Source organism: Miniopterus natalensis, chromosome 10 (genome assembly GCF_054644295.1).
Source record: "Miniopterus natalensis isolate mMinNat1 chromosome 10, mMinNat1.hap1, whole genome shotgun sequence".
Classification (NCBI taxonomy): Eukaryota; Metazoa; Chordata; class Mammalia; order Chiroptera; family Miniopteridae; genus Miniopterus; species Miniopterus natalensis.
Genome location: NC_142090.1, coordinates 60,920,311 through 60,940,625, shown reverse-complemented (window position 1 = coordinate 60,940,625; position 20,315 = coordinate 60,920,311). Strand labels below are relative to the sequence as shown.

The following is a 20,315-nucleotide window of genomic DNA, read 5'->3' as shown; positions in this document are numbered from 1 at the left end:
TAATAATAATAATAATCACCTCTATACTCTAACTGGGAGGTCTGGGTGGCAGGAGAAGTTATTTGAGGAATTAGAGTGATTTTTGCAGTAGCCTCCAAAAATGAACGAAAAAAATAAAGGATAATAAAAAAATTATTACCTTGGGAGAAGACAAACAGATGTATTAAAGTACTTTACACATTTTTGATGCTCTACATATGGAAATAAACTCCTAATTTCCTGTACCACTGAACATAAGATTTCTATAATAATGTGCTGTTTATAACACAAAGACTGCCTGAAAACTGTGAGATACAGCATACCTCGGGTGAGTAAATACATAGTAACCTGCTAAGTTACTATAACTGGAGGTAAGGAATAAAGCGGGAACAAATGTAGTTTTTTTAGTCGGGGATTTAAAACGAAAAACTAAAATGAGAGGTGGTGACTTCACTTCTTTTGGAGAAAATGGTATGAAGAAGGATATGGCTTCAAGTAATAAAGGGACTAAGGAAAATATGCTGATAGCAATTCCTGTAAGAAAACAGCTATAAAGAAAAGGCCAGGCAAGCCATTTATTGCGAGCCACACTCACTCACGGCACCTCCTCATTAATACTACGTGTTTGCTCAACAAATTAATATTCACTCAACATCCATCTCTTCACACTAATATATGGTTCTATCTTTGCTAAAAATACAAATAAAATGTCTTCATGATATAATTTCTCTGTATCATTTAACATCACTATTTTGGATGTGACTCTTAGTTGTTTCTGTACTAAACTGATACTTTCCTATGATAACACATCGCTGTATTCAATTATAATTTTAAGTGAAGTACTCTACATTTTCTGTTTAAATACAAAAAAGGTCCAAATTTTTATACTTAGATATTAATAATTGTTTTTAGAAAAGTTTTTATGAAGTTTCAAACAGGCCTTAATTCTGATGTTATGTGTGGGTGTTCATTTCGTCATTTGAACTATTTTCCTTTAAGAATCAACTATAAAGAGAATTTGTAAAAACTAAATTTTCATCTTTATTCAGGTATAATTCACACACAATAAAGACATCTATTTTAAATGTAAAGGTCATTAAGTTTGACAAGTGTATAAACCTGTAAACACCATGTTAATAAAGATATAGAACATTTCCATCAACCCCACATACACCATCTCCCTTAACAGTAAATTGTACTCACCCTGAGCCCATATTAGATGTGTCTTTTCTAGAGTTTCATATAAATGGAATCATACAGTGTCTGGTTTCTTTGGCTCACTGTAATGTTTTGGACATTTATCCATATTGCTGCAAGTATCAGCAATTTGTTCCTTTTTATAACTGAACAGTATTTCATTGTACCAGACATACTATATTTGGTGTATCTATTCTTCTACTGATAGGTATTTGGGTTGGATTTTGGATATTATGATCAAAATTACTAACATTTGAGTGCAAGTCTTTGTGGGGACATTAATTTTCATTTCCCTTAGACAAATAATTAATAGTAGAATTGATCTTACATGTTAAGTATATGTTTAACTTTTTTAGAAATTGCCAAATTGTTTTTCAAAATGGTGGTATCATTTTATATTCCTATTAGCAATGCATGAAAGTTGAAGTTGCATTAACTCCTCACCAACACTTAGTATTGTCTTTTAAAATTTTAGCCATTCTACTGGGTATCTAGTTGTATTTTATAATGGTTTTAATTTCCAACGCCCTGATGACTAATGATTTTAAGTATCTTTTCATGTGTTTTTTGACCATTCATATATCTTCCTCAGTAAAATGTCTTTTCAAATCTTTTGACCATTTTTTTAAAAACCGGGTTGTCTGTGACTTTTTATTATTAAGTTATAATGGTTCTTTATATATTCTGGATATCTATTTACATATCCTCATCTATATATATTGCACATACATACATACAAAACACACACAAATAATATATGTGAATGTGCTGATTTATCTTCTTCTGCCAATCGTGGTTTACCTCTGAAATTTTCTATACTGATCTTTTATCTTCCTTTAAATGAATAATAGAGTGAGGTTTAAGAGAGTATAACTTACCTACTATAAATCTGACATGAGATTGAAGGGAGCAATTAATGTACAAAATGCATGTTAATCAAAAACAGTAGCCAAGCTCAAAGTATGTAAATTAGAATTCACATTCACTTAAGTTTAAAGAACTTAAGCCATAAGTTCTTTAAACTCATTTGAGAATTACATTGTCAGATCCTTTAGTTTAACAGTTTTCCCTAAGAATGTAGAAGCTTATTTCCTCTGCAAGGCAAGAGTTTAAAGTTAATCTAAACACAATTCAGAGAGAGAAAAGCATAAGATGTAGTCTACTTTCGAAATAGTTGGAACTGATTTTAATTGCAGATTTTAGAGATGAGTGAAGGATGTTAAGAAAGGCCTTGTGAGAAATTTTAAAGCAGATTATTTTTTAAGTCTAAATTATATCATAAGAAAGTACATAATTATATAATAGAATAATTAAAACTCCAATATGATGTGCAAGGTTCTACCTATCTTCAAAACATGACCCCTAATCCAAACCAGAATTATTTAGGAATGCTAAAGCTTAAAGGAAAAAATACCTATGATCAAAGTTTCCGAGGAAATAAAAATTGTTCCATGTGGCATAAGAAAGCAGCATTTTAAATCATGAAGTCAGAGTTGCTCAAAATCACAGCTTGACTTTCCGAATTTACTACTACAATTTAACAGTATTCACTATTTGCCCAATATTAGTTTGAATTCAAAATGATGAAACAGAGTGATTTGAAACTGTATACAAAATAGACAATTCCTCTCATGAAATAGGAGAGAGTAACCAAAGAATTTATATGCATGTATGCACAACCCAAGGACACGGACAATGGTGGGGAGAGGGACTGGGGAGGGGGAAGGGACTGGGTGGAACAGGTCATTGGGGAGAAAAAGGGACATCTGTAATATTTTAAACAAAAATAAAACTTAAAAACAAAACAAAACAATAAAGATAAATTTTAAAAGTATATATATTAAAAAAAAGTGTTATGTTAAAGTACACATCTCTTCATTCAGGCAGGTATCTTGGGTGGTGTTACACATCTTTAAAGTTCTGTAATTCAGTATAATTTATAGTGCATATTTGCCATATTAGAATTCATCTTGATAAGTATGGCCCAGAAAGAAAGCACCCAGAAGTGGAACTAACTATTCTCTATTTTCCTCACTGAAATTAGTATCTACTCCCTGTGTCTAATAGAGTGATAAAATAATAAAATATGGTATGGACACGAAAGGACTTTAAGGCCTTATTACTATGACAAAAATGATTAAAAATCTCCCATTTGAACAATGTGTAACATTCAAATTACCTTTCTATATGTTCTTAAATGTTTGGTCTATTTTAAAGCTGTCTTTATAAATATGTCCTATAACGGCATATGTACAATTTAGCACATACAGAATTCAGTGGAAAACGTAAAATTTAAAGTAAGGTTATTATTTCAATTATGGATTCATACCCATAGTATGGATATGCTGTGATAGTATAACTTAGTGGTTAAAAGGGTCAGTAAAAGAGGAAAATGGCTTTGATAGGACAAATTCACTGAAACACAAACATGAGTTACTAGCTCTGTGAACTTGAATATTAACATTTCTAAGCCTTCATTCTATATTTGTAAATTAAACATAATAATTTTAACAAATAAATATATTATCCATACAAAAAGCTCAATGAATTACCTGGCACCTAGAGAGTATTTAATAAATGTTTACTCATTTTTACCTAGATATGTATTAATATTAATATCTAAATAGGGGTGAGTGTATTTAAAATACCATCTGTACAAACCAATGACCTCTTACTTGAATCACACTAGTTTTGAAAACAGACTGGGTTTTTGTGAGTCAATTATAAGAAAAAGATAAAATACTTGCACTAGTGTGTTCTGAAAACGTTAGTATAAGTTACCCATTAAAGATCAAAGTGTGGATTATATGATCACATTACACTGAGTTTCAAAATCTTAAAAAATATAACAAAAGTCTGCAGCAATCAGTCCCTCTACATATGTGATATTTGTGCGCAATTATATATATTTTAGATATTATCTCCCATTGAAATGACATATGTGTAGTCAAATTAGCCTGTTTCTAAACTTTTAGGTCCTTTAAAAATGTATTTTTTCTTGTTACTTACTCTCTCAACTTTTTTTCTTTGCTTCAACAAGAAATGGTGTGATCGTTTTATTTTTTTAGCTATAAAGAATGAGGTAGCAGAACCCAAACTGTAATGGGTATTTAAATTAAAAACTAGGTCTTTTCTAAGGTTATGTATATATAATGGCAATACTAAAACTAAAATATACAATTAAGGTTGATGTTTTTAGCATGGCTTGTTTCTAGTGTTAAAACAAGCATCTTGTTTCAATGTGAATTATTTGGCTAAGAACTGCCCCCTCTATCCCTCAAGCTGAGATTCAATAGACAAAGTCAGATAAATCAGTATTTCTTTTTTTACCTATCATCAGAGCAAGCAATGCCCATATACTGTCCCTGGGAGTTTAGATGATGACAGTATATGGAATTCATCTGATTAGTTGATTGAATTCTCTGGTGACCAAACAAAAAATAACTATAAAATTGCACTTACAATTTGCTGAATTGAAGTCATAAAAATCCTACATGTTTTGTGTGACTGATGTGAGAGGTTATGTTGAAAAATGATTTATGAGTGCCTTGCTTTTCAGAGAAAAGTTATTCTGGTAAAAGTGACACACTAGTCAAAATGGCATTTGATGCCAAAATTTAAAAATACTCAATGTGGGATTAAGCTAGTTTAAAAAAGGAAAAGCTATACCAGGATATAGTTATTAGTTTTGTGCAATCAATTATTTCATTCAGATATTCTTTAAACAAATACTTATTGTATGTACATCAAAATCTGGATATCTTTAAAAATCAAAAAGAAAAATAGCTGTACAAGACCTATTCTCCTTAGATAGTACTTGAGCTTTGGATCACAAAGTAATTGGTACTTCTAAACATTTTTGTAAAAAGTGTCTCATTTTTCCTGTTTGATCACATTTTATGCCCTTACTCTGAACTTGGTAGCTTTTTAAGTATTTCACTTAATTCTACTTGAGCAAGTGGTGGTAAATGTATATCCAGCCACTTTCACTAAAACTTGCTGACAGTATTTAGAAGTTAAAGTCCTATACAGCCAACATTTTGCCTCTTTCTTGTACTTGCATACCCTTACATATTTTTCCTTTCTAACTTGATATACGGTGAGCTATAACATATATATTTAATATTTAACATTTTAAAAATCCATCTAGGAAAATGTTGCTTTTAAAAGCTAGGCCTGTAATATCTGGACCTGAAATATTCAAACTTAATTGAAAGCAGTAGTTCTTTGAAAGGAATTTTGTATCTTACCCAGTTCTAATCGTCAGGACATTTTTTAATATTGTATTTCAATATTAAAAAAAAAGTATAGTCATGTGCTGCGTAATGATGTTTCAGTCAACAATGGACTGCATATACAACGGTGGCCCCATAATTATAATGGAGCTGAAAACTTTCCATCGCCTGGTGACGTCATAGCCATTGGAACGCAGTGCAATGCCATTTCTTGCACGTTTTGGTGATGCTGGTGTAAAGTATTTATAAAGTCTACAGTAGTGTACAGTGATGTCCTAGGCCTTCACATTCACTCACTGACACCCAGAGCAACTTCCAGTCCTGCAGGCTCCATTCCTGATAAGGGCGCTATACAAGTGTACCATTTTTAATCCTTTATGTCATATTTGTATTGAACTTTTTCTAAGTTTAGATGTGTTTAGTTACAGCAGTACCATTGCATTACATCTGCCTCCAATATTCAGCACAGTAACATGCTATACAGGCCTGTACCCTAAGAGCACTAGGCTGTACCGTGTAACCTAGGTGAATGGTAGGCCATGCCACCAAGGCTTTCACAAGCGCACTCTACGATGTTCACATGACCACGGGCTCACCTAACAAAGCACTTCTCAGAACATATCCCCATCAAGGGACATATGACTTCAGCTGAATTTTTTTTTAAATTGTCTAACACATGCTACTTCAAGGACTACATGCTGTGCGGTAGTTAGAATTTAAATGGTATTTTCTAGAAAAGCTGTTTCCTCTCAAGAAATGACATTTCTCTATTTAAAAATTATCATTGATTTCTCAGGTTTAAATATTTATGCACATAACTACTTAAAAGGAAATTTTAAAAATGTTAATCTACATACAGTGACATCAGGAAATATCTCATTGAGCCAAAGTCTTCTTTAAAGTAGTTTTTTGAAGTCTCCACTGTTTTTAATCTTTTTATCACCAGTCAGTGACTGTTGGTCATTTTCACATATATAAGACTAAGAAGTTCTGCTGCCCCTGGTGTGAAATCCACCATGGCTGCTCCTCTTGTCTGTGGGAAAGGGCGTAGTCTTAGGAGTAACATAAACACAAAATCCAGTCTTTCCTAAACACTTTAAAAATTTTCAGGGTTCTTCTTAAGATAGGGTATTTGACAGTAAAATCAATTACAAAGGTGGGAAAAAAGTAGGTTTACACTTGTGAGTATGCAAAACATGGGGTTTGGTCTTGTATTATTATTTATTAATTATTGTATTAGTTATAATTACTATGAACCTACTTTTGCCCACCCCTGTATACTGTGGGATATACAAATTGTGTATATCAATTTATTGGTTAAAGGACATCTGAACTCAAGTTTTTCCAGTTTTCAGCGATTACGAACAAAACTCCTATGAATATGCAAATGAATCTTGGGTCGATATATGTTTTTATTGTTTCTGGGTATATAGCTAGGGGTAAAACTGCTGGCTGGTATGGTAAGTGTGTATTTTAATTTGTAGGAACCTGCCATGCTGTTCTGCAAAGTGGCCGTGCTATTTTGCATTCCTGCTGGCAGTGAAGGAATGTTAGAGCTGTTCCACATCCTTGTCAGTGCAAAGCATTATCAGTCTTCTAAATTTCAGCCCTTCTACTGAAGGGTGCATAGTAGTACCTCACTGCCAATGGAATTTGCATTTCCCCAATGATTAATGACGTTGAGCAGCATTTCATGTGCTTAACTGTGTATCTTCCTTGGTGAAGTGTCTCTTTAATTGATTTGCACATTTTTAATAGGGTTATATATCTTCTTAATGAACTTTAAGAGTTCTTCATGTCTTCTAAATAACAGTCCTTTATCAGATAAATGTTTTGCAAATATTCAGTCTTTAGATTGCTTTTTTCACTTTAAGAGCATTTTTCAAAACAAATGTTTAAATTTTTGATGCAGTTTACTATTTCTTTCTCTTATTGTTCTTGCTTTTGTGTCTTAAAGATCCTTGATTAACCCAAGATCATTGAGATTTTTGCCTGTCTCCTAGAAACTTTATAGTTTCAGCTGTTGCACTTCAGTCTATGATCAATCTTGAGTTAATTTTTGTATAGACTGTGGAAGGAAGGTCAAGTTTTGTTTTTTTTAAATGTAGTTATCCACCCTGGCCAGTGTGGCTCAGTTGGTTGAGCACTGTCCCATGGACCAAAAGGTCATGGGTTCAATTCCCATTAAGGGCACATGGGTTATGGGCTCTATTCCCAGTAGGGGGTGTGCAGGAGGCAGCTGACTGATGTTCCTCTCTCTCTCTCGCTCTCCCTTCCTCTCTCTCTCTAAAAATCAATAAAAATCTATTTTTAAAAATGTAGCTATCCAGTTATTACAGCACTGGTTTCTGAAAATACCATTATTTCCCATAATGAATTACCCTTCGTGCATTAGTCAAAAATCAATTGTTTATGTCTGTGCAGGCCTATATTGGAACTCCCTATTCTGTTGCATTAATCTATATTTCTGTCCTTATGCCTAAACAAGACTGTTGTGATTAGTCTAGCTTTCAGGCAGTAAAAGTCTCCAACTTTGTTCTTTTTAAAAAATGTTTACTTCTACAAAAAAAAAAAAGAGAACCTTCTGAGATTTTCACTGAGATGGTGCTTAATCTGTAGATTTGGGGCGACACTGAAATCTTAACAATATTGAGTATTCTGATCCATAAACATGGTCTATTTCTTCACTCATTTAGGTTGTCTTTATTTTCTCTCAGAAGAATTTTGCTGAAATATTTAATATATTATGACAAGCTATCCTTAAATATTTTTTATGTCATCATGAATGCTATTAAATTTGAATCTTCAATTCTTTGCTATTGCTAGTATATAGGCACAGAATTGATTTCTGGACATCAGCCTATCTGCTGTAACCTTGCTTGACTCACTTATCAGTTATGGTAGCATCTTTTGTAGATTCCTTAGGATTTTCTACATAGATGACCACGTCATCTGTGAATAAAGTTTTACTTCTTCCTTTTAAATCTACGTGTTTTCCATTTACCAATGCACTGAGCCAGGCCTGGGCTTTCCATACCAGGAACACAGAAGGGGTTTGGGCTGACCCACTTCTTCAAAGTGCCTAATATGCTTTTTGACTCATATAAATAATGGAGGATTGAAAAACATATATCTGCTTGGAAGTTATTGTATTAAAATACTTGTATCATGAGGTCTCTAGTGTGTTAAAAAATGGCATATTAATGGGGTCTTCATTAGAACTATTAGTTCATAAACCTTGCTATAGCAACTCAAAGTTTAATAAAATACAGCAGACTAAGAGGTCAGATAAAAGGCGATTCTCTATGAGTGTGGGTGAAGTCACAGAACTTCACTGAGTGATTTTGATTCATATCCAAATGCTGGCACCAATTTCATATACATTTTCAGGAAATAAATAAAAATCTTGATTTCTAATACTTAAAAGTTAATCACTATCCTAATTTTAATTTTCTCATCACCATTAGCTTATGTTTCTCCTTCCTGGCTCTTTAAAGCCATGAGTTCCAACAAATTCCTCCCAGATCTGTGCTTAGTAGTTAGCAAAATACAAACTAAATTGAATAATTTTTAGATACCCTTTAAAAAAATAAATTTTAGTAACCAATGAATGTGGTAGCTAAGTACCAATGAATAAGAAATATAGAGCCACACATATTTTTAATTCTCAGTTGGAAACAGTTCATTAAACCTACAGGTCTAGGTTTTGGATCCTGTTTTTGTATTAATACTTTATGAAGAGCTACCATATAAAAAAATTCAGGGGACTGAAATATTATTTTTAATAAGTTAAAATCGAGAAAAGACTTTTTTCCTTACATTCAATTAATTAAGATCCTGGTTTACAAAATTTCAGTCAATTAAAAGACACAGGGTTAAATAATTTGGGGGAACAAAGAGGCTAAAGTCCCATTTTGATATCAAGATTTTTGCAAAGTGAACTGGGAAATAAGATGTATGCCTTTATTTTTATTTTTAATTTATCTTTATTATTGAAAGTATTACAGATGTCCCCTTTTTTCCTCCACTGACCCCTTCCAACTCGCTCCCACCCCCCCCTCCCCAGGCCTTCACTGCACTACTGTTCTGTGCCCATGGGTATGCATATATACATGTAAGTTCTTTGGTTAATCTCTTCCCACCACCCCCGTGTCCCCTCTGTGATTCATCTGTTCCATGTTTCCATGTCTCTGCATTTATTTTGTTCATCAGTTTATTTTGTTCATTAAATTCCACATATAAGTGAGATCCCATGATACCTGTCTTTCTCTGACTTCTTTCACTTAGCATAGTACTCTCCAGGTCCCTCCATGCTATCTCAAAGGGCAGGAGACCCCTCTGTTTTACAGCTGCATAGTAAGATGCATGGCTTTAAAAAAGGAAAGTAGAATGTCCTATAACCTCAAAGTCAAAAAAGTGGAATGAATGGTTAGTACACCAGGAAGAAGTGATAACTAGGGGATAGTGAGGTCAAGGAGTACTTCCTGGAGGGGAAAGAATCTGAAATATGTTCTTCAAGATAAGAAGGTCCTAGTGTATTTTGAACATAAAAAATGGCATAGAGAAAGGCATGAAAAACAGATTCACAAATCACATTCGAAGGATAACAACCACATTATTACTGACTGCACCAGACCATGAACATAGGAAGAGGTAAGCGATAAGATCTGGTAATGAAAGATCTTTAATACCAGGATAAAGAACCTGGATTCTGCCCAGAGTGAAGGGCTACTGCAGGTTAATGAAGAGGAAAGAGACATGAGGGATGCAGAATTACCATTTCAACCCACAGGTCTTAGTTGTACTACTAGAGTTACACAGAATGAGTCAATAGCTTTTTCCAATAGCCCTTCATATATTTGGAGTTTCAAAAAAGGAGAGAATGAAATCAGGGAGACCAGCTGAGAAGCTGTTGGCCATCTGTACAAGGCTTGAAATGATAACAGCACAAAATTACGAAGAGGAAGAAAGAAATGACTATGATTACATCTAACTACAAACTTTTTTCCAACTGAAAAATGTTTTCATAAGTTGAATGCGTATCTTATTTCACTTTTAAATTCACTTTAAACCCTAATGGGCAGCTTCAAAACCAAGTCCTATACTGACACAGGAAAATAGTCTCAACAGACAGCAATCTCCAGAAAGACAATCTCGTCTACTGAGGGGACAGTATGGTTTGTCCTGTGCTCTTCCCAATTATTGTACATACTTTCTCAGGACCATGAGTACCCTTGAAGCATAAATACAGCACCCATAAAAGCCACTGGGGTTGCATTTCTTAAACATTTTCTTCAGCATTAACGGGTGCTTTCCAACTGAAAAAGTTTAAATTCTAGAACTTAAACTCACGCTTGTGCAACATAAAATATGCTGCAATGAAATCATAACTTTACCCTCTTTAGATCAATTAACTCATCAATATTTTCAGAACATTTGGTCATTTCATTTTGATGACAACACTAAAACACCTTCATAATTATACATACTAACTAATGTCCCCTTATGTGTTCCTTCATAGAATGTTTGGGAAAGTATAACGCATAAGCAATACTTATTTAAAAATAAGTACCCTATGACCAAATAAAACAAATTTCAAATTTTGACCTTATTTGGCTCAGGTACAATTTTCAGAAGCCCAGGCTTGGATATAATTTCCAAGGTCCAAAAGAATGTACCCTCTGTCCTGTTAAAGTTGGAATAGCTATAATTTACCAAAGAGTAGTCTTGCCTGTTTCTTTAAAACAATAAAAAGGTTTTTAAAAATGCATGTATTAACCTCAAATCATTCAGCCTGTTTGTCTAAATAACATGTTTCATTGGATATATGTGTAATCATTTCAATTACAATTTACTGTGTAACTGGTTTTATTAAAAGGATTTGAGGCCTAAAGTCATATTTATTGAGACTACAACTAGAAATTCTATCTTCCTAGCATTCTTATTGTATTAGCAATAAAGCACACTAACATAGCTCAATAATTAGCCATACTGATTCACACTGCACACCACATATCTTCTTGTATTTCTAGACTACTATAAGTTTTGGTTTTAAATTACATTCACATGAACTAATTACAATAAAGAAAAAATTAAAAAGTAAAGGCAAGTTTTTAGCACTTAGATTAGATAAAATTCTCATTGTAATTACATATATTTATAGTTATAATCATGGAGAACTTAAATTTAACAGAATATCATGTAACCAAATTGTACATATCTGAAGCCACAAGTTTACCTGACGTTGCCCTTGGTGTTCCTGAGAACTGTCGCAGCAAAATTCTGCGTGACACCCACCAAGCTGATGCCATCCACTTCCACGATCTGGTCATTGACCTGAATTCTTTGGGAAGAGGGAAAAAATTACCCACAATTAATTTTTACAATAACACTTTACCATAAATGAGTTGACAAAACATTTGATTTTTAAGATATTCTTATTGATACAAAATTTGTCTTTTATATATAAGTTCTAGATCTTATTCAAATGCTTAATGTTTTTAAAAGATCATTTTGAAAAACAGAAATAAGCAATACTAAATGAAGAGATCCAGTTTAGCCAACATCCATATTCCTATCACAGAGTCGGTAACTGTCAATGTATCACGTACTTATATCTTTTTTTTGTCTTTAAAAATCACTTAAAACATAACAGATCCAGTTGAAATACACTTTGGGCCTCATATCTACTCTGACCTCTCCTCTCTAAGGAAAAACCACAAAAAGAATTGCAGGGAATCCTTCATATATGTAAATTCATACACACACACACAGAGGTGTATATGTGTGTGCATATATATTATTTATGGTTAGGAGCAATATACAGTATTAGTCTTGTTTAGTGTATAATGCTTTTAAATTTATATACATATTTTATATATATTTTTTTATTCTTCATAATAAAGTATTTCAATCATGAAAAAATGCCGATGGAATTAGATAATAAACACTCACGTACCCAACCTTATCAAATCTTACCACTATGTAATATTTGAGTCAGTTTTTTCCTAAATAAATTTATTACAGAAAAGCTGAAGTCCCTTTATTACTTGTCCCTAATTCTATTCCATTCACTGCTTCCACAGAGGTAACCATCATACTGATTTTTATGGTTAGCCTTTCTATTGATGTTTTGAAATGGAAGTAACATGTATGCATGAATAGGCATAATATGTGTACATTTCCAGTTTTCAAACTTCATCGCAAATCTCTTTTCTACAAATTAGTTTGCTTCACTCAATATTATATATGAGATTTATCCATGGTTATAAGTACAATTTTAGCTAGTTCATTTTAACAACCGTATGGTATTATTTTTATGAATATACCAAAACATAGTCATCCATGTTTTTGCAGATGGACAACTGTATTGTTTTAAGTTTTAGCAATTATGTGTATTGCTGTAAGAACATATTTCATACACGTCTCTTTACACACACGTATGAGTTTCTCCAGGATATATATACCCAGAAATAGAACTCCTGAGTCAAAAAACAGAGGCATTTTCAACTTGAACAAGTTGACAAATTTCAGTTCAAAATGCTTACACCAGTGCATATTCTCAGCAGCACTACACGAAAGGTTCTGACTCTCCACACACTCACCAACACTTGGTACACTCAGACCTTTTACATACTGCAGATCTTGTCAGTGTGAAAAGACATCACATTGTGATTTTGACTGCATTTCCCTGATTACTTATGTGGTTGAATGTATTTTCTTATTTTTAAGAGTCAACTGTTGACTTTTGCACACTATTAGATTATGTCTTTTACCCATTTTTGTTGATGCTGGGTTATGTCTTTTTTTTCTTATTGGTTTATATGTTTTCATATATTCTGCATACTAACACTGTTTCAATTAGATATGTGGCAAATACTTTTTCCCCAATCTGTAGCATGTCTTTTCACATTTCTTTGGAAAACAGTGGTTATGAGGAAAACCATTTAAATAAAAATACATAATTACATTTATAATTTTAGCTTTATATTAGGTAGTTTTTGTGTTTTGTTTAAGAAATCCCTTTCTGCTTCAAGATTATATAAAATTATTCTATACTTTCTTCTAAAGGTTTTAGCATCTTGTTTTTCTGCATTTAGTTAGTTATCTATCTAGAAATTATTTTTATTTTGATTTGTTAGCAATCTATTTTAATTTTTTCCAAGTATATAAATGATCGGCTTAACAACATTTAAGAAAGAGTCCCTTTTATTCCACTGATTTGTAATGGTTTTCAAATGTGCATCAACTTGCTTTGGATTCTCTATTAGTTCCTTCTGGTCTATCTCTGCATACTATATGGCTTCATAATTAGTTTTGAGATTTCACAGGGCAATCTCCTTTACCTAGTTCATGGCCTTCAAAAATTTGAGCTATTTTTGTGCTTCTCTTTATAATTAGCTTTGGATTTACTTGCCACGTTCTATAAAAACACTTGCTGTTGTAGTAAAATTATACTGACACGGTGACAGAAGATATCTGACTTTGGGTGATGGGCACACAGTGCAATATACAGGTCTTGTGATACAGAAATACACACCTGAAGCCTACATGATCCTATTAACCAATCTCACCCCAATAAATTTAACTTAAAAATATACTGATTTTTAAGATTAATTTATGGAAAAATGTTTTCTTTATCATGTTGACTCTTCCCATCAATAAAAATGAGTGCTACTATAATTATTCTGGGCAAGTGGCATGTATATCATGTTGTGCCATGTGTTATGCAAAATTATTTAAAGCTTAGAAACAGAAATAAAAGGAGAGTGACATTTCCTTTCAATGTTGTATAGGTATATTATTTATCAGGCCCAACCAAGGATAATTTGGGGGAATGTATTTTAATTGATCCACCATTTAAAATTGATTAAAAATCCTGGACATATTGTAAATTGCATGTTAATTTGTAGATTTTTGTCCTGAAAAAATGCAGACACTTTTCTTCTGTTAGAAAAGATAATCCCAAAGTCCATAGTTTATTTCTCCGTAGAATACTAACCAGTTTTGTATCAAACTTGCAATGTTATTCCAATATTACTTTATTAACTTGACTTTAAATGCCTACTCCTAAAATGTTCTTTGAACTACATTTACCATTTCCCTGATTCTCTTAATTAGTGAGTTGAATACAGTTTGATACATGTTCATTTTATATTTATGAAAGTCATCTTTTTAACTCCTTGACTATTAGCCTATAATGGATTTGAAGGTTCCACCAAGATGCCAGAGTAGATTCACAAAGCCAATTCAACTGTATCGCCACAGAAATGCACCTCATCTAAGACCAGCCACATCTTAGCTTGGTCTCCAGAGTGATTCTAGAGCAGCAATAGAATTCTATCTTTGCTACTACATTTTTTCCAATTTAGTACTCTTGGTTTTTTCCTCTGGTTCTTGGCCAGTTTAGGTCTGGATCCAGTTTGTACCAGATAACAACAATAAATAATTTCCCACTGGTAGCAGCAATGATTGGGAATGCAATTTTAGAACCTGACCATTCAAGACCTCTACTGGGATTGATTATAGGGATCTATTATCATTACCTATTATCATGTGAGAGATGCTAAAAAATCTGAGTTGCTATCCTTTAATTTATCTATTTGTGAGCTCAAAGTATTTCATTTAAAAATTTAATGGACACTAGAAAGGAAAAGAGCCCTTGGAAATCCTGACCAGAGCGTTTCTGTGTTTCTTTGATCATTTAACCTGTTTCTGAGGTTGCAGAGATGAAGCTACAAACTCCCTGGTGGCTGTAACTGAGAGAAGCCATTATGTCTCAGTGTGTGCACATGAAGTATGTTTCTAACCTAGGAGGGTATTTAATAAAGAAGTGATAATCTAATCGGTTCATAGAGAATACTAAGCACTTTCATAACTCTTATATTCTGGTATATAATGAAGACTTTAAATGAGCTAGACACTTAAGAAAAAAATGCTTTTTAAAAACTGCTAGAAGCTCAGAAATATTTTTTATAAGAGCCCAAATTCACATTATAAAAGCGAGTCTTTGAACAATAAATAAAAGTATTAATTTTGGTTTAAAACACACAGCTTAAAACATGATTTCCAAGATATCTAGTTATCTCCAAAACCTTGGTCATAAAACACAGCTTTTAATACTATATATGAGAAGCACTCTAAAATTTCTTTCGAAAAACAAAAGCTCAAAATCCTGTGTACTAATTCCCCCTCACCCATTACATTTTTTTAAGAAAATGTCTTTTTGGCTTTGACTTAGAGATTACAGATCCTTGAATCCAAAAGATTGAGTCCAGTTATGTTATGGTTATACATATATGTGTCTTTAATAAAGAACACGTAACTGAAATGCTTCAGTCTAAACGAAAATTTTTTAGTCCACTGCCACAGTCACTATCATCAATTATCAATTAGCATGTGCTGATTTTAGAGAATATTTTAAAGTTATAAATGTAATACATGTTCAAGGTTAAAAATTTGGAAAATGTGGAAATACATAAAGAAAAAAATAAAAATCTCATGTAATCCAACCAACCAGAGCTGACCACTGTTAAGATTATGCTGGTAAATTACCTTCCAAATTATTTGGTTTTTTTCCTTACTTAACAAAATTAGGATCATTTAAATATATAGTTTTGTGGAATTTTATACTTTTATTCATCAAGATAATATTTGTTGAGTGCTTTCTCAATGTCAGGCAATGTGCTATGCTCTTTATTATTGTATCTTATTTAATCCTGCTAATAGCCCTAATTAAATATATTATTATTATCATTATTACTTCTGTTTTACATATAGGGAAGCTTTGGCTCCTCCTATACAGTCATAGTAAATAAGTGGTAGAGCCCAGCTGTGAACCTAGGATATATGACTCCAGAGCCTATACTTAAATAATACATTATATCACACTATTAAATACTATTCTACAACAGACATTAAGGATATATCATGCCCTAGTTTTATATATGTAAACCACTTGCATACTGTTATACTAGTATGTTGTTTCAAGGTGTTTCTTTGAAATCACTTCCTAGGAGTGGGATTATGTGTCAAGGTATATTACATTTTAAATGCTGCTAAACTGCCCTTCAGAAAGGTTGTCCAGTTTGTTTGTACTCTCCCTAGCAGTGTTACAAAGTAGTCTACTGCACCCACATTAAAACTTAATATTGTGTTATAAAATATTATAATAACTTGGTAAGCGAAACATTATTTTTAACTTTTAATTTCTTGTCTTTGAGCCTCTTAAGATGTTTACTGGACACTTATATTTCTCTTTTTTTGTAAATTATTTCAGTTTGCATTTTTCCTGTTAAAGTTTTTACAAATATGTTATCATCTGTTCTTTTAATGCTAATTTCCACAAATAAGTGGTCCGTAGCAACTGTCTTCACTTCTAAACTACATAGAACTTTCTCCTCTACTCCCCGAATCTGATAACAAGAACAATAAAGTACAATAAATAGAATTAAAGTGCAACTCTGAACTTAAACACAGTAAAAATTCTGTATTTAGGTTCTACCCTTAATTTTCTTCTAATTTATTGCTTTGAAAATTGTTTGCCTACTTTTTGAGACATCCTGTAAATTTTTCTTAGACCCAATCTTCTTAAACTGTTCAGTCTATTATAATTGCTAATTTTTAATAAGTGACTCACCCAGAGCAACTTCCAGGCCCACAAGCTCTATTCAAGGTAAGTGCTCTATACAGGTATACCATTTTTTATCTTTTATACCACATTTTTACTATGTCTTTTCTTTGTTTAGATACACAAATACCATTGTGTTACAACTGGCTACAGTATTCAGTACAATAACATACTATAAGGGCTTGTAGCCAAGAAGCAAATACGCTATACCATATGACCTAGGTGTAGTAGCCTATACCATCTAGGTTTGTGTAACTGCACTCTAGGATGGTCCTACAATGACAAAAATCACCTAATGATGCATAAAGTGGCATATGACTATATATACAACTCTGAAAATGTTACAAAGTTACTGTAACTTTGCATTATATTAAAAAGTGAGTTCATCCTTGCCCTTTAAGAAGTAAAAATAGTATGTGTGGCTATGGAAAATGATATTTGCTAGTCTGCTAAATTGTTTCTGTATAATAGGTAATTATTATCAAAGTCCTATCTGCCAGTGAAGGTTGTTAAATAGAAGTTATTTAAGTAGGGCACAAGTTCAATTTAATATGGATAACTGAGACTATGCTAGAAGCACTAGTGACAGAAAAAAATAATTGTGCAGATGACCTAATGAAATGAATTTTTGTATTTCTAGAAAAAGGATAGTAGTTTAGACCTAAAGCAAAGTGTCTGCCAGTTCTAAAATATGAAAGAACATAATGAACATCAAAGCTTGAGTACGTATATTGAGAAAGGTTTGAAGAAGTGATTTTTATTTGCTTGAATCTCTTTCCCTGAGGATAATTTTTAACTTTTTTAAAATCCTCACCCAGGGATACTTTTTTTCCATTGACTTCAGAGAGTGTGGAAGGGAAGGAAGGAGGGAAGAAATGGAAGAGAGGAAGGGAGGGACAAAGGGAGGGAGGGGGAGAGAGACAGAGAGAGACAGAGAGAGAAAGAGAAACATGGATGTGAAAGACATTGATTGGTTGCCTCCCGCATGTACCCTGACTGGGGCTGGGATCAAACCCAAAACCTAGGTAAGTGCCCTGACCAGGAATCAAACCCACAATCTTCTGTTGCACAGAAGGATGCTCTAACCCACTGAATCACACTGGCCAGGTAAGAGGATAACTTTTAGATGCAACCTCACAGAACAGTTAATAGTGAAAATCTCTCTCAGGTCTTGGCTCATAATTAGAAGCATAGAAAAGCCAAGGGATGAGTGCTGGCAGTAAAAATTAAATGGGCAGCTCTCTGCATCAGACCAGCCCATGGTATGAAGAATATAATCTGGATTTTCCAAAAATTTTCCAGAATAGCAGAGAAAACAGACTGTTTTCCACAGGAAACACTGTCCACTGGAATAGAATTTATGGGAATGTAACAGGCTAATCTGTAAAACGGAACCAATCTTGAACATTTCCTCAACAGCTTCCATGTGCTAATAAACACATGTGTGCAACACTACTGCTCTTCAACTGCAGTCTGGTATTTCTGCTACCCCTCAATTCTGAATCTATAAACCAGTTACCAAGGGGGTAAGGCTAATAAAAATATATAAGGTGGATTATTTGGGGGTTTGTTTAATGTTATTGGGTAGTTATTTATTGACATGATGTATTGGACAAGGGGAAACAAAAACAAAAACTCTACCTCACAGGGCTTATGTAAACAAGGCAACCAACAATGAATGAAAGGGAGACCAGCTGGAGCAACAGTAATGAACTTTGGTTGACAGAGTCTTCCCCAGAATGCTAGATAATGAAGCTCTAAATTCATACAAAAACACACACTCATCAAAGCAGGAACAGCCCAACTCTCTAAGGGGTGAACAAGCAAAACATTTGATTAGAAGAGTGACACAGGAGTGTGGGTACAGAGGCAAAACCATGGACTAAGGAATTCTGACAGGTAGGCACAATTAAAACGGCAGTTTCCATTTAGGGTTGTCCCAGGCTTGAAGGGCACAGACGGGCATGACAGGAGGGAGAGTTTGCTGCAGGGTCTGCATAAGAACAGGACTCTTCAACTGTTTTCTATGTTGGTGTTTCCCAAAAGATGGTCAAAAACAATTCAAATTATTTGAAAACCAACACTTGAACAAGGGTAAATTAGCACCTTAATTTCACTTCTGATATTTTCCCCCAAACCTGAAAAGAACAGTGCTGTAAAATGATGGCATGCAAAAGGTTGAGAAAACACCTCAGGAGATAGAAACAAAGCAGATCCCAAACACATTTCCAATTTGCCTCTTTAGTACAGCATTGTTACTATCTTTTGTGAGTAATCACCCACGTAATTTATTCTATCAGTACTTTCAACTGCGTTATTATAAAATTCATTTCACTTTATAGATTCGTTAAAGAGGACTGGAGAAACAATTAGTGTGTTAAGGTGTCCTATGTATAATCATAAAATTTATGGCAGCAAAAACTAATGGTTAATATATTTAATATTATTTTACTATAAAATTAGAACTAAAACAGAAGGTGGATATAGTTATGCCACTCAGCTAAATTACAAGCTACCCTCTAGGAAGCAAGGTTGCAGGGGGTGGGGGGAAGAGGAGGGGGAGGGAGAGAAGAAAAAGAAGAGAAGAAACATAAAAAGAAAAATGTTAGGCCCCAGTAAATGTTTTGAAAGTGACTGAAGCACATGCCTTCACTCACTCAAACATTTATTGTGTCAGGCAGGCATCATATGAAAAGGCACAGACAGACATGAAAAGGTTGACAAAAGAAACTGAGAAAATGGGCCATAATATCAAAGAATAAGGAGACTCCAAACTTTCTAACTATACTGGATAACGCCGGAGATAAACAGCCACGGCAAAATTTTAAAAGTACTTAAAGTGTGGTGAGAGTCTGAGATGTTTGTAAGGGGTAAAAGCAATCACAGTAAAAGGGCTTCTTGTGCTGGGGTGGGAAGGAGGAGAAAAGAATTTTCTATATAAGCCTGTTTTTCAACATCCCTTGAAAATAGTTTGACCACATCTGAGATTAAATTGAAATCGTTTTCTGAAATAAGAAAAAGTTATCAACAACCTAAAGCAAGCTAGAAAGGTGTAACACAGACATACCCTTTTCAAAGTGAAAAGATCTATAAAGTACATCTAATCCAGAACTTCAATTTTGTTCATAACTAGTTCTTAAGAGTCCCTTTTCCGAAATCACATGATGATAACTTCATTATTTTTAGTTGTAGTTTAAGCTATATATGCAAATATTACTTATTCTCTATGGAAAAATTAAATATTCCATATTAGCTGAAATCCACCTCCCCCCCCA

The 20,315-nt window shown here is 33.3% G+C and overlaps 1 protein-coding gene across 8 annotated transcripts in view; it reads right to left on the bottom strand.

Annotated features, from left to right (window-relative positions):
* PPP1R9A (protein phosphatase 1 regulatory subunit 9A) overlaps positions 1 to 20,315 on the bottom strand; it is a 232,468-nt gene that overhangs the window by 78,610 nt on the left and 133,543 nt on the right. For all 8 annotated transcript variants that reach the window (XM_087821163.1, XM_087821164.1, XM_087821165.1 and 5 more), the window contains exon 5: positions 11,650 to 11,754. In XM_087821163.1, coding sequence (XP_087677289.1) covers positions 11,650 to 11,754 — 105 coding nt within the window. The remainder of the gene's footprint in view (positions 1 to 11,649; positions 11,755 to 20,315) is intronic.